The sequence below is a fragment of the Heterodontus francisci genome, chromosome 44, assembly GCF_036365525.1.
Source record: "Heterodontus francisci isolate sHetFra1 chromosome 44, sHetFra1.hap1, whole genome shotgun sequence".
NCBI classification, from domain to species: Eukaryota; Metazoa; Chordata; class Chondrichthyes; order Heterodontiformes; family Heterodontidae; genus Heterodontus; species Heterodontus francisci.
In genome coordinates, this window is record NC_090414.1 from 24,409,259 (window position 1) to 24,421,469 (window position 12,211).

General features: G+C 50.3%; 1 protein-coding gene across 1 annotated transcript in view; it reads right to left on the reverse strand.

The window, feature by feature from the left end:
• Positions 1-7,726: 7,726 nt before the first annotated feature.
• The window catches only part of LOC137355850 (forkhead box protein A2-like), a 90,337-nt gene continuing 85,852 nt past the window's right edge, over positions 7,727-12,211 (reverse strand). Inside the window, exon 2 of the mRNA XM_068021439.1 lies at positions 7,727-11,625. Coding sequence (XP_067877540.1) covers positions 10,441-11,625 — 1,185 coding nt within the window. The 3' untranslated portion in view covers positions 7,727-10,440. The remainder of the gene's footprint in view (positions 11,626-12,211) is intronic.

Genomic DNA, 12,211 nt, shown 5'->3' on the forward strand with positions numbered 1-12,211 from the left:
CAGCGAGTGGTTAAGGTCTGGAATGCACCGCCTGAGAAGGTGGTGGAGGCAGGTTCAATTGAAGCATTCAAAAGGAAATTAGACAGTTTATAGGAAAAGGAAGAATGTGCAGGGTTACGGGGAGAAGGCAGGGGAAATGGCACGAGGTGAATTGCTCATTTGGAGAGAGTGCCGACATGATGGTCCAAATGGCCTCCCTCTGTGCTGTGATTCAGTTCTCCCTCCTCTCTTTTGGGCTGATTGCTCAGAGTGTTGAAACAATACTTCTACTTCTGACACTGTACACAGAGAGTTGCTGAGTGTCCATTGTCAGTAGCTGGTCAGTATCCCCTCCTCCTCCTCGTTATACCTCTCCCTGGGGGGCTTTTGTCTGATAATTACAAAGGATTTCACGTCTCTTGTTTCTCCCTGTGTACCCTTTTGTCCCCAGTGTTCAATCCAGCAGGAGTTCCTTTATCCCATGGTGTTGTCAAGACAATGCAGTATTACCAGAGGATTTCGATTTGCAGGCTTCACATCACTGAGACCAGTTGCTTGGTTCGCAGTCCCTGACCCTGCAGAGGGTGATCCTATTAAGAAGCCGTCTCAATTTTCCAAATCACGTTAACTTCTTAGAGATCTACATGCCAGGACATTGTCCTGTTAGTGCTGTCTACCGGACGGCTTTGTTTGCATGGTTTGCGTGTCAGCCGTGACTCAGTGGTACCACTCGTGTGTACTGTGCCATTACTGAGGGATTACACGCAATGACTGCACTGTCAGAGGGTCAGTACTGAGGGAGCGCTGCACTGTCGGAGGGTCAGTACTGAGGGAGCGCCGCACTGTCGGAGGGTCAGTACTGAGGGAGCGCCGCACTGTCAGAGGGGCAGAATTGAGGGAGCACTGCACTGTAGGAGGGTCAGTACTGAGGGAGTGCTACACTGTCAGAGGGTCATTACTGAGGGAGCGCGGCACTGTTGGAGGGTCAGTTCTGAAGGAGTGCCGCACTGTCAGAGGGGCAGAATTGAGGGAGCACTGCACTGTAGGAGGGTCAGCACTGAGGGAGTGCTGCACTGTCGGAAGGGCAGTGCTGACGGAGTGCCGTACTGTTGGGGGGTCAGTACTGAGGGAGCGCCACACTGTCGGAGGGTTAGTACTGAGGGAGTGACGCACTGTCGGACGGTCAGTACTGAGGGAGTGACGCGCTGTCGGAGGGTCAGTACTGAGGGAGCGCCGCACTGTCGGAGGGTCAGTACTGACGGAGCGCCGCACTGTCGGAGGGTTAGTACTGAGGGAGTGCTGCACTGTCAGAAGGGCAGTGCTGAGGGAGTACCGTACTGTTGGGGGGTCAGTACTGAGGGAGCGCCACACTGTCGGAGGGTCAGTACTGAGGGAGTGCCGCACTGTCGGACGGTCAGTACTGAGGGGGTGCAGCACTGTCGGAGGGTCAGTACTGAGGGAGCGCCGCACTGTCGGAAGGGCAGTGCTGAGGGAGCGCTGCACTGTCTGAGGGTCAGTACTGAGGGAGTGCTGCACTGTCGGAGGGTCAGTACTGAGGGAGCGCCGCACTGTCGGAGGGTCAGTACTGAGGGAGGGCTGCACTGTCGGAGGGTCAGTACTGAGGGAGTGCTGCACTGTCGGAGGGTCAGTACTGAGGGAGCGCCGCACTGTCGGAGGGTCAGTACTGAGGGAGCGCCGCACTGTCGGAGGGTCAGTACTGAGGGAGCGCCGCACTGTCGGAGGGTCAGTACTGAGGGAGTGCCGCACTGTCGGAGGGTCAGTACTGAGGGAGCGCCACTCTGTCGGTGGGTCAGTACTGAGGGAGCTCCGCACTGTCGGATGGTCAGTACTGAGGGAGTGCCGCACTGTCGGAGGTGCTCTCTTTCAGATGAGACATTAAACCGAGGCCCCCGTCTGCCCTCTCGGGTGGGTGTAATAGATCCCACGGTCACTATTGGAAGAAGAGCAGGGGAGTTCTCCCCGGTGTCCTGGGGACAATATTTATCGCTCAACCAACATCATTAAAAACAGATGATCCGGGTTGTTATCACATTGCTGTTTGTGGGATCTTGCTGCGTGCAAGTTATCTGCCATATTTGCATAAAATTCAGCAGTGGGTGTATTTCAAAAGTACTTCATTGGATATGAAGGACTTTGGACAACAACACAACAATTTGCAGTTACATCGCGCACGTAACATAGTAAAACATTCCCAAGGTGCTTCACAGGGGCGTAAATCAGACAGAATTTGACCCCGAGCCACATAACGAGATATTAGGGACAGGCGATCAAAAGCTCGGTCAAAGAGGTCGGTTTTTAAGGAGTGTCTTAAAGGAGGAGAGAGAGAGGCGGAGAGGTTTAGGGAGGGAATTCCAGAGCATTGGGCCCCCAGGCAGCTGAAGGCACGGCCGCCAATGGTGGAGCGATGGGAATCGGGGGATGGACAAGAGGCCGGAATTGGAGGGAGCGCAGAGATCTCGGAGTGTTGTAGGGGCTGGAGGAGGTTACAGGGATAGGGAGGGGACGAGAAGGGATTTGAACACGAGGATGAGAATTGTAAAATCGAGGCGTTGCCAGACCGGGAGCCAGTGATGGTCAGCGAGCACAGGGGGTGATGGTTGAACGGGACTCGGTGCGAGTTAGGACACGGGGGCAGCGGAGTACTGGATGAGTTAAAGTTGAAGGAGGGTGGAAAATTGTGCTCGAGGCTTTCTGTGATGGCAGGACCCATCAGCAGCGAGTAGTCAGTTCACAGCTTTGCCGTCTGAATACATTTTTTTTCCCACTCTTGCTGAAAGGCACATGCTCTGACTTGGCGTTTCCTGACACTCTGGGTGAGAGGATATTCGCTGTTGAGCAGACGAGGAGGCCAGCAGGAGAGCATTGGACATCCCGAGGGTGTGACATATGCTTTCCTGTTGACACGGGGGGGGCGGGGGGGGGGTGGTTGCAAACCCTTAGCACTGTTGCTCTGAGGCCAGGTTCCTTCATATTATACAGGCATGGGTCACATTGCAGCTAGACAGAGGCACCTGATATATGCTGTAATGGAAGGTCTCCAGTTAATGTTGGAATAAGCCTTAAAGGTACTGGGAGATAAGGAGCTGAATGGCATTGCATCATGGCTGTGAGACACAATGTGAGTGGCAGATAGCATTATACTGGATGAGATATTAGCCTTGGTTTGAGAAGCTGATAAAAAAAAGGTGCAGGACAATTGTTCGCAACTCAAGATAGGGAGCCCCTGCGAAAGGTTTTTTATTCTTTAGCTTTCTTACGCAACAGGCTCTGACTCACACAGTAAAACTACCAGGGCTATTGTGGATTATATTTCAAAGACGCTGAGACTAGCTAAACAGATGGCAATCACCCTTCCATTCCTGTACGTTGTAAAGTTATCGTCTTCATAAAATGAAATTGCAATCATGTGTTGCTGAGCTGTGATATAATTGAATGGCGGAACAGGTTTGAGGGGCCGAATAGCCTTCTGTTCCTTCCTCGGATTTGTTTTTTTGGGTCGTGGTGTGCTAAGTGATAAATATTGGCCCCCAGGACACCGGGGAGAACTCCCCTGCTCTTCTTCCAGTAGTGGCCGTGGGATCTTTTACACCCACCCGAGAGGGCAAACGGGGGCCTCGGTTTAATGTCTCATCTGAAAGACGGCACCTCCAACAATGCAGCACTCCCTCAATAATGACCCTCCGTCAGTGCAGCGCTCCCTCAGTACTGACCCTCCGACAGTGCGGCACTCCCTCAGTACTGACCCTCCGACAGTGCGGCACTCCCTCAGTACTGACCCTCCGACAGTGCGGCACTCCCTCAGTACTGACCCTCCGGCAGTGCAGCACTCCCTCAGTACTGACCCTCCGGCAGTGCGGCACTCCCTCAGTACTGACCCTCCGACAGTGCGGCACTCCCTCAGTACTGACCCTCCGGCAGTGCGGCACTCCCTCAGTACTGACACGTGGTCGTGCCAGCATGGATTATGGAGCTCGAGTCTCTGGAATGGGGCTCGAAGCCACAACCTTCTGACTCTTAGCCTCACCCAACATCTACAGCGGTTCAGTTTTCACCTCGGGTCACTACATAGGAACCGAGGCTGAGGATCTCTCCTCTATACCTCCTTGGGGCACATCTGCTAAACCATATAGTGCCAGCTAGGATCAGCTAAACAGAGATTGAACCTCAGAAATTCTGTTCAGAATGACTCAGTACCAGGTGATTCCGTTACCCCTTAATGGAGACAACCCAGTAATCTCTCTTCAATTAAGGAAAATCAGAGAGTGGCTGACTAGAAAACCAGTCCAACTAACACAGAGCGTTTTTGTTTTGCAAGCTACTTTCTTTCTGGTGGTTTTATGTTTTATCATCCAGTTCGAAACAGCTCAGCCTTTTGTTAGCCTCTGAGGTTAGATAGAAATTCTTATTTTGAGTAGCTGATTGTGGAGTTTATCTCTGTGCAGGTCAAAGGTGAAGGTTCACCTGTAACTGGGCAAACAAAATGTCACCGTTTCTTTGTTTGCTGTGCTTGGGGTCGCTGAACCCATTCCTGGCTCAGAGGCCTGATCGAGGCTGACCGTTCCATCAAATCTTTTTCCATTTCAGCTCCTTCCTCCCTTGCTCTTCCAAAGACGCTGTCTCTGGCCAGAGGTACGGGCTTCGGGTGTGAGCCCAGATCATGAGCATTGGAAGGCTGTTTGACTGTGAAAGCACAATGTCCATCGTGCGCTACTGTGCATGGTTTCAGGATTCCCATTATCGATTGAGAAAAGACCGATTCCCGTCTCTCCAGCTCCTTTCACCCCCTCAGGACGTCCCAAAGCGCCTCACAGCCAACGAAGGGCATTTCTTTGAAGTGCAGTCACAGTTGCAATGTAGGAAACACGGCAGCCAATTTGTGCACAGCAAGCTCCCACAAACAGCAATGCCATAATGACCCAGATCATCTGTTTTTAGTGATGTTGGTTGAGGGATAAATCTTAGCCCCAAGGACACGGGGGAGAACTCCCCTGCTCTACTTCCAATAGTGGCCGTGGGATCTTTTACACCCACCCGAGAGGGAAGACCGGGCTTCAGCCTGGATCGTGGGCTCAGGTCCCTGGAGTGGGGCTCGAACTCACAGCCTTGAACCTCAGAGCAGAGAGAGAGAGTGCACGTTCAACTGAGCAACAGTACGTGCAAAACACTGACACAGACTTGATCGGCTCAATGGGCCAAATTAGTGCTACAATGTTTTTGGAATCAGTCAGTTCTGGAGAGTAACTGCAGCTAGTATTTCTGACAAACTCACAATCTCTCGCTCAGCACTGCTGGGACTAACTGTGCTTTTGTCTCAGCAGGGAGTTGCAACAGTGCCACAGTGGGTTGTGCATTTAACCACTAAAAGGAATTCCAATTATTGTCTACTTAACAAGGTCATTTTAAATTTACCCCAGCCATTAGGAAACTGCCAGGATGAGGTGCAAATCTGCTTTTATACCCCACTCAATTTTATTCAACATTGAAGTGAATGGGGTGTAATATTGGAATTTATCTACCCCCCTTTTTTTCTCTATTTTTTCTTTTTTTTCTGTACCTGTCCTGGGAGTGTTGATGTGGACAGTATAGAGGGAGCTTTACTCTGTATCTTAACCTCGAACTCTCTATTACTTCATTTCTGGCCTCTTGTGCATCCCTGATTTGCAGTGCGCTGTCAGAGGGTCAGTACTGAGGGAGCGCCGCACTGTCGGAGGGTCAGTACTGAGGGAGCACTGCAATGTTGGAGGGTCAGTACTGAGGGAGCGCCGCACTGTTGGAGGGTCAGTACTGAGGGAGTACTGCAATGTTGGAGGTGCCACCTTTCATAGAGTCATAGAGTTATACAGCACAGAAACAGGCCCTTCGGCCCATCGTGTCCGTGCCGGCCATCAAGCACCTAACTATTCTAATCCCATTTTCCAGCACTTGGCCCGTGGCCTTGTATGCTATGACATTTCAAGTGCTCATCTAAATGCTTCTTAAATGTTGTGAGGGTTCCTGCCTCCACCACCCCTTCAGGCAGTGCGTTCCAGATTCCAACCACCTCTGGGTGAAAACATTTTTCCTCAGATCCCCTCTAAACCTCCTTCCCCTACCCTAAATCTATGCCCCCTGGTTATTGACCCCTCCGCTAAGGGAAAAAGTCTCTTCCTATCTAACCTATCAATGCCCCTCATTATTTTGTATACCTCAATCATGTCCCCCCTCAGCCTTCTCTGCTCTAAAGAAAACAACCCTAGCCTTTTCAGTCTCTCTTCATAGCTGAAATACTCCAGCCCAGGCAACATCCTGGTGAATCTCCTCTGCACCCTCTCCAGTGCAATCACATCCTTCCTATAGTGTGGTGACCAGAACTGTACACAGTACTCCAGCTGTGGCCTAACTAGTGTTTTATACAGCTCCATCATAACCTCCCTGCTCTTATATTCTATACCTCAGCTAATAAAGGCAAGTATCCCATATGCCTTCTTAACCACCTTATCTACCTGTGCTGCTGCCTTCAGTGATCTATGGACAAGTACACCAAGTTCCCTCTGACCTACTGTACTTCCTAGGGTCCTACCATCCATTGTATATTCCCTTACCTTGTTAGTCCTCCCAAAATGCATCACCTCACACTTCTCAGGACACAGGGGAGAACTCCCCTGCTCTTCTTCCAATAGTGGCCGTGGGATCTTTTACACCCACCAGAGACGGCAGACGGGGGCCTCGGTTTAATTAATTAATTAATTCCCTGTGCTGTTCTTTGTTCTTTGATTAAATTCCATCTGCCACTGCTCCACCCATCTTACCAGCCCATCTATATCGTCCTGTAATCTAAGGCTTTCCTCCTCACTATTTATGACACCACCAATTTTCGTGTCATCTGCAAACTTACTTATCATGCCTCCTATATTCATGTCTAAATCATTAATGTACACTACAAACAGCAAGGGTCCCAGCACCGATCCCTGTGGTACACCACTGGTCACAGGCTTCCACTCGCAAAAACAACCTTCGACCATCACCCTGTGCCTCCTGCCGCTAAACCAATTTTGGATCCAATTTGCCAAATTGCCCTGGATCCCATGGGCTCTTACCTTCTTGACCAATCTACCACGCGGGACCTTATCAAAAGCCTTACTGAAGTCCATGTAGACTACATCAAGTGCTTTACCCTCATCTACACATCTAGTCACCTCCTCGGAAAATTCAGTCAAGTTAGTTAGACACTATCTCCCCCTGACAAAGCCGTGCTGACTATCCCTGATTAATCCCTGCCTCTCCAAGTGGAGGTTAATCCTGTTAACTAATTAATTAAACCGAGGCCCCCGTCTGCCCTCTCGGGTGGGTGTAAAAGATCCCACGGCCACTATTGGAAGAAGAGCAGGGGAGTTCTCCCCGGTGTCCTGGGGACAATATTTGTCCTTCAACCAACATCACTAGAAACAGATGATCTGGGTCATTATCACATTGCAGTATGTGGCATCTTGCTGTGCGCAAATCGGCTGCCACATTTCCTATGTTATTTCAGTGACTGCACTTTAAAAGTACTTCATTGTCTGTGAGGCGTTGTGGGACGCTCTGAGGTGGTGAAAGGAAGTTTTCAGAGTTTTAACGCTCTGCAATGCCCACTCCATTGCCAGTCTGCGGAAATCTCGATTTTATTTTTGTCCATGTCTTTTTTTAAATAATTCTCAATATGCTCTAAATCCACACGTTCAACAAATTGCTTCCACAGAGACAGGTGGGCAGAGATCCATTTAATTACAAGGTAAAGCATCACAAAATAATAACCTGCCAATCGCGATCGGTGCAGCCTGTGGCTACAGTCAGCCCATTGTGCTTGTTTTATGAAACCTTCTGGGGCGGTTTTTTTTCCTCTGGCCCTAACTTCTTCCCCGCCCATGTTATCTCCAAAGGTGCTGACTCCCACTGGCACCTCACCCATGTGGTCAGTGGTCAGACATTGAGGGGAAATGTACATCCACTGGAATCCCAGCCTCTTCCTGCCCAGTGTCTATTGCATTGTCCAGAAGGAGTTGGATGTCTGGGGTTGACTTTCCATCCTCGCCCGCCCTCCAGACCCTGGACTCTGAGGCTAATGGTGGGGCCCTGCTTGCCGCCCCAGATAATATAAGCTAACTGGGCAGAGATTTCAGGTCGTACCTGGGATCTTCCTGGCTTTGAGAGGATGATCCCAGAACTGAGAAGTTGTAACTTGTCAGGAAAGATCGAACAGGCTGGGGCTCTTTTCTCTAGAAAAGAGAAGGCTGAAGTGAGGGGGTGACCTGATAGAGGACTTTAAACTAATGAAGGGGGTTCGATACGGTCGACGTAGAGAAGATGTTTCCAATTGTGAGGGAGACCAGAACAAGGGGGCATCAATATAAGACAGTCAGTAATAAATCCAATGGGGAATTCAGGAGAAACTCCTTTCCCCAGAGAGTGGGGAGAATGTGGAACTCACTACCACAGGGAGTGGTTGAGGTGAATAGTATCGATACATTTAAGGGGAAGCTGGATAAACACATGAGGGAGAAAGGAATAGAAGGATATGGTGAAAGGGTGAGATGGAGAGAGGGTGGGAGGAGGCTCGTGTGGAGCAGAAACACCAACAGATGGGCCAAATGTCCTGTTTCTGTGCTGTACACTCGATGAATGGCCTTTGAAGCCATCCATTCACTGCCAGTTCCAAATGGGTAGCAAAGGACCACACAAGCTTCTCAGATAATCCTTGCGATAACTCTTAAAGCTTGGAGATTGGGAGTGAATGCTTCAGCACAGAGCCTGTGACTTTGGGGGTTTGGGTGACACAGGGTCTAATTTTTTATTTTTACTGTCTGCAAGTTGGAACTTTGAAAAATTGACTCTTGCTTCTGAGAGGCAGGGATCAAAGTGCATTTAGGAGCAAGGTTGGAGGTCAATCATTGGCTCGGGTCTTGACTGATTGTTTGTGCCCTCAAAAAGGAATTAACACTGACCTTAGATCGACTGGGACGGAGCTTGCACATCAGGGATTTAGTGAAAGTGCAACATAACTCACTCATCTTGTTGTGGGAGAGCACGGGAGTGAGGTGTGATGCACACCACAGCCAAATAGCCTGTGGCTGCATGCTTGCGCATGTAGAATTTCCACTTCAGTGAGGCACCATGGAATCTGTATGGCAGCGAGAGACGTCAGCTTGGAAAAAGGGGAGTAACAGGCAAATGGGAGTCATGGAGACCAAGCCTGATCCTGTCTTCATGTTAGGCAATCAGAAAGAGGGCACTGGAACTTAGGACTGACATTAACAAGACTAGCATGCAATTGACGCGTGCAGCGGGGGGACTTGTACATAGAACAGGGGAGGCAAAAGCCGCGGACCAATTCAGAAGCAGGTGTCGGTTTGGGGGCGCAGGAAATGTGGGGTCTTTTCAAATGGATGGGATAAGATGGGCCAAATGTCCTGGTTCATCGGTCATTCTCAGGTCATAGCAATTGGGATTGGAAAAAAATGTGGCTGATTTCTCCTCCCTAACCCAGGGTAAATTGCTGCACCCACAAATAAGTGACATCAACAAATTGAGCACAGGCCAGGGACGGAACCTTCCAGCTCTGTACACCTCACGGAGCAAATTCTATAAATCATGCAAGGGACCCCAATGTCCACAGGTGAGGGAGTTTTGCTCCAGCGATACAAAGCCCTGGTTAGACCACATCTGGAGTAACTGTGCCCAGTTCTGGGCACCGGACCTTAGCAAGGAGATATTGGAAGGAATGCAGCTCAGATTCACTCGCGGGTTACCAGGGTTAGATTAACAAGAGAGATTACATAAACTTGTTTTATATTCCCTGGAATATGGAAGATTAAGTGGGGGGGGGGGGGGGGTGGGGGTGGTTGGTGATTTGATTGAGGTTTGTAGGAATTTTGAAAAGAATTGACAAGGTAGATCGAGAGAAACTTTTCCTGCTGGTTGGGGGAGTCGAGGACACAGGGGACATTCCCCGAAAATCGGGGCCAGGCCTTTCAGGAGAGAAGTTAGGAAACAATTCTTCACACAAAGGGTGGTCGGAGTGTGGAACTCAGTCCCATAGAAAGCAGTAGGTGTTAGCTGAATGAATCATTTTAAATCAGAGAGCGATAGATTTTTGCTCGACAAGGGGATTGAGGGACTGTACGGTGGGTGAATAGAGTTAATATGCAGATCAGCCATGATCTCATTGGAATGGTGGAACAGGCTCGAGGGGCTGAATGGCCTGCTCCTGTTTCTATAAGGGGTAGCGATGGCTTTGAAACAAATGACGTGGTGCACGTCGGAAGTTGAGTTGCGTACATGGATAGTCCTTTCCTCTCACAATGCCCTTTTGAGTTGAACAACAAAGGGTTAATATTAATTTGCACCAGTTCATTGACCAACCAGCGGGTAGCTATCTACAAAGCATATACACACATTGGATAAAGTCATGTTTTTACACGGGTTTTAGATGGAGCTCAACACAGGTCGGGAGCATAGCGACTGACAATGGGGCAAGTCATTGGAGATGGGTGCAAGGTCTAGACCAGTTTTGGGGAACAAGGAACTCATTGATAGATCACTGGTCATTGTGGACCCATAGCTAGAATAAGACATCATCTGCTCATGGGGCTTGAAGTCCATCCGGTTGTGCTGTTGCTCTGACGACATGAGGTTGGTGATGGAGAAGGGATGGTTCAATGCAAAGTGAGGGTCAGGCTTGAGGTAGATGTCAGAGGTCAGTTGGGAGAGGAAGGATGGGTGCGAGGCTGCCGAAGGGAGGGGCTTGGTGTCGGGGAGGCTCTCTTTCTCAGGGAGCCCGGGGCTTCCACTTGGGGATGCCTTGCCCAGCTGCAGGTAGAGGGGCCTCCTCTGGCTCCTGTGGTGCTCCGGGTTGGGGGACTCGATGGAGGAGTCCATCTCCATGCTGGCGGCCGGCGAAATGTCACTTCCCTGGGACATCCCCCCACCGTCCTTCGGTACCAGGGACGACGCACTCTTCCTATCGCACTTGAAACGTTTCTGTCTTCTCAAGTAGCAGCCGTTCTCGAACATGTTCCCTGAGTCTGGGTGCAGCGCCCAGTAGGAGCCTTTGCCTGGCTTCTCCGGGGACCTGGGCATTTTCACAAAGCAGTCGTTGAACGAGAGGGAATGCCGGATGGAGTTCTGCCAGCGCTGCTGGTTTTGTCGGTAATAGGGGAAAAACTCCATGATCCACTGGTAGATCTCGCTCAATGTCAGCATCTTATGCTCTGACTGCTGGATGGCCATGGTGATGAGGGAGATGTAGGAGTAAGGAGGCTTGGCGTGCGTGTAGTTTCGTCTGACGTTCTTGGCTTCTCCCAGGAACTCTAGGTTGCCCTGTCCGTACGCTGGGCTGATGATCAGGCTGCTATTGCAGTAAGGAGTGATTTCGTTCATGGGGCACCTTTGGGTTCCTAGCTGCCCCATTGGTGAGCTCAGCGAGGTCCCCATGCCAGCCATTTCTGACCCCATGCTGCTCATGGCCTCAGGGTTGGCTCCCATAGCTGACAGTGGAATATGGTTCATTCCTGGATTTAAGTAAGGCATTGCCATGGTTCCAGGGGGTCTTGTGTTGGGGATATAGGGGTTTGCTCCGTTTCCTGGATTCATGCTCGTAGATTGGTAAATCTAATACAGATTGAGAGATAAAAGTTTACTTATAATGTTAGATAATAAAATGCAATATCAAACAGGCATCCAAGTTAATTAAACCCGCCCTGCCTCGCAGTACCTTAAAGAAGTCATCACTGGCTTACAACAACAGCTTGCATTTATATAGCACCTTTAACATGGTACAGCATCATTGGAGCGTAATCAAACAAACAATTTGACCCCCGAGCCACACAAGGAGATATTAGGGACAGGCGACCAAAAGCTCGGTCAAAGAGGTCGGTTTTTAAGGAGCGTCTTAAAGGAGGAGAGAGAGAGGCGGAGAGGTTTAGGGAGGGGAATCCCAGAGCTTAGGGCCCCCAGGCAGCTGAAGGCACGGCCACCAATGGTGGAGCGATGGGAATCGGGGGATGGGCAAGAGGCCGGAATTGGAGGGAGCGCAGAGATCTCGGAGGGTTGTCGGGGCCGGAGGAAGTTGAGCAATTGAATTCTACAGACCAGGGAAGTCAGTTGGGTTCAGTAGCCCACCTTGGCCGTGGTGAGGTTAGCTCTCCTCAGTCAGATTGCCACAGTAACCCTTAAAGCCACTCCGTCAGGGAAGGAG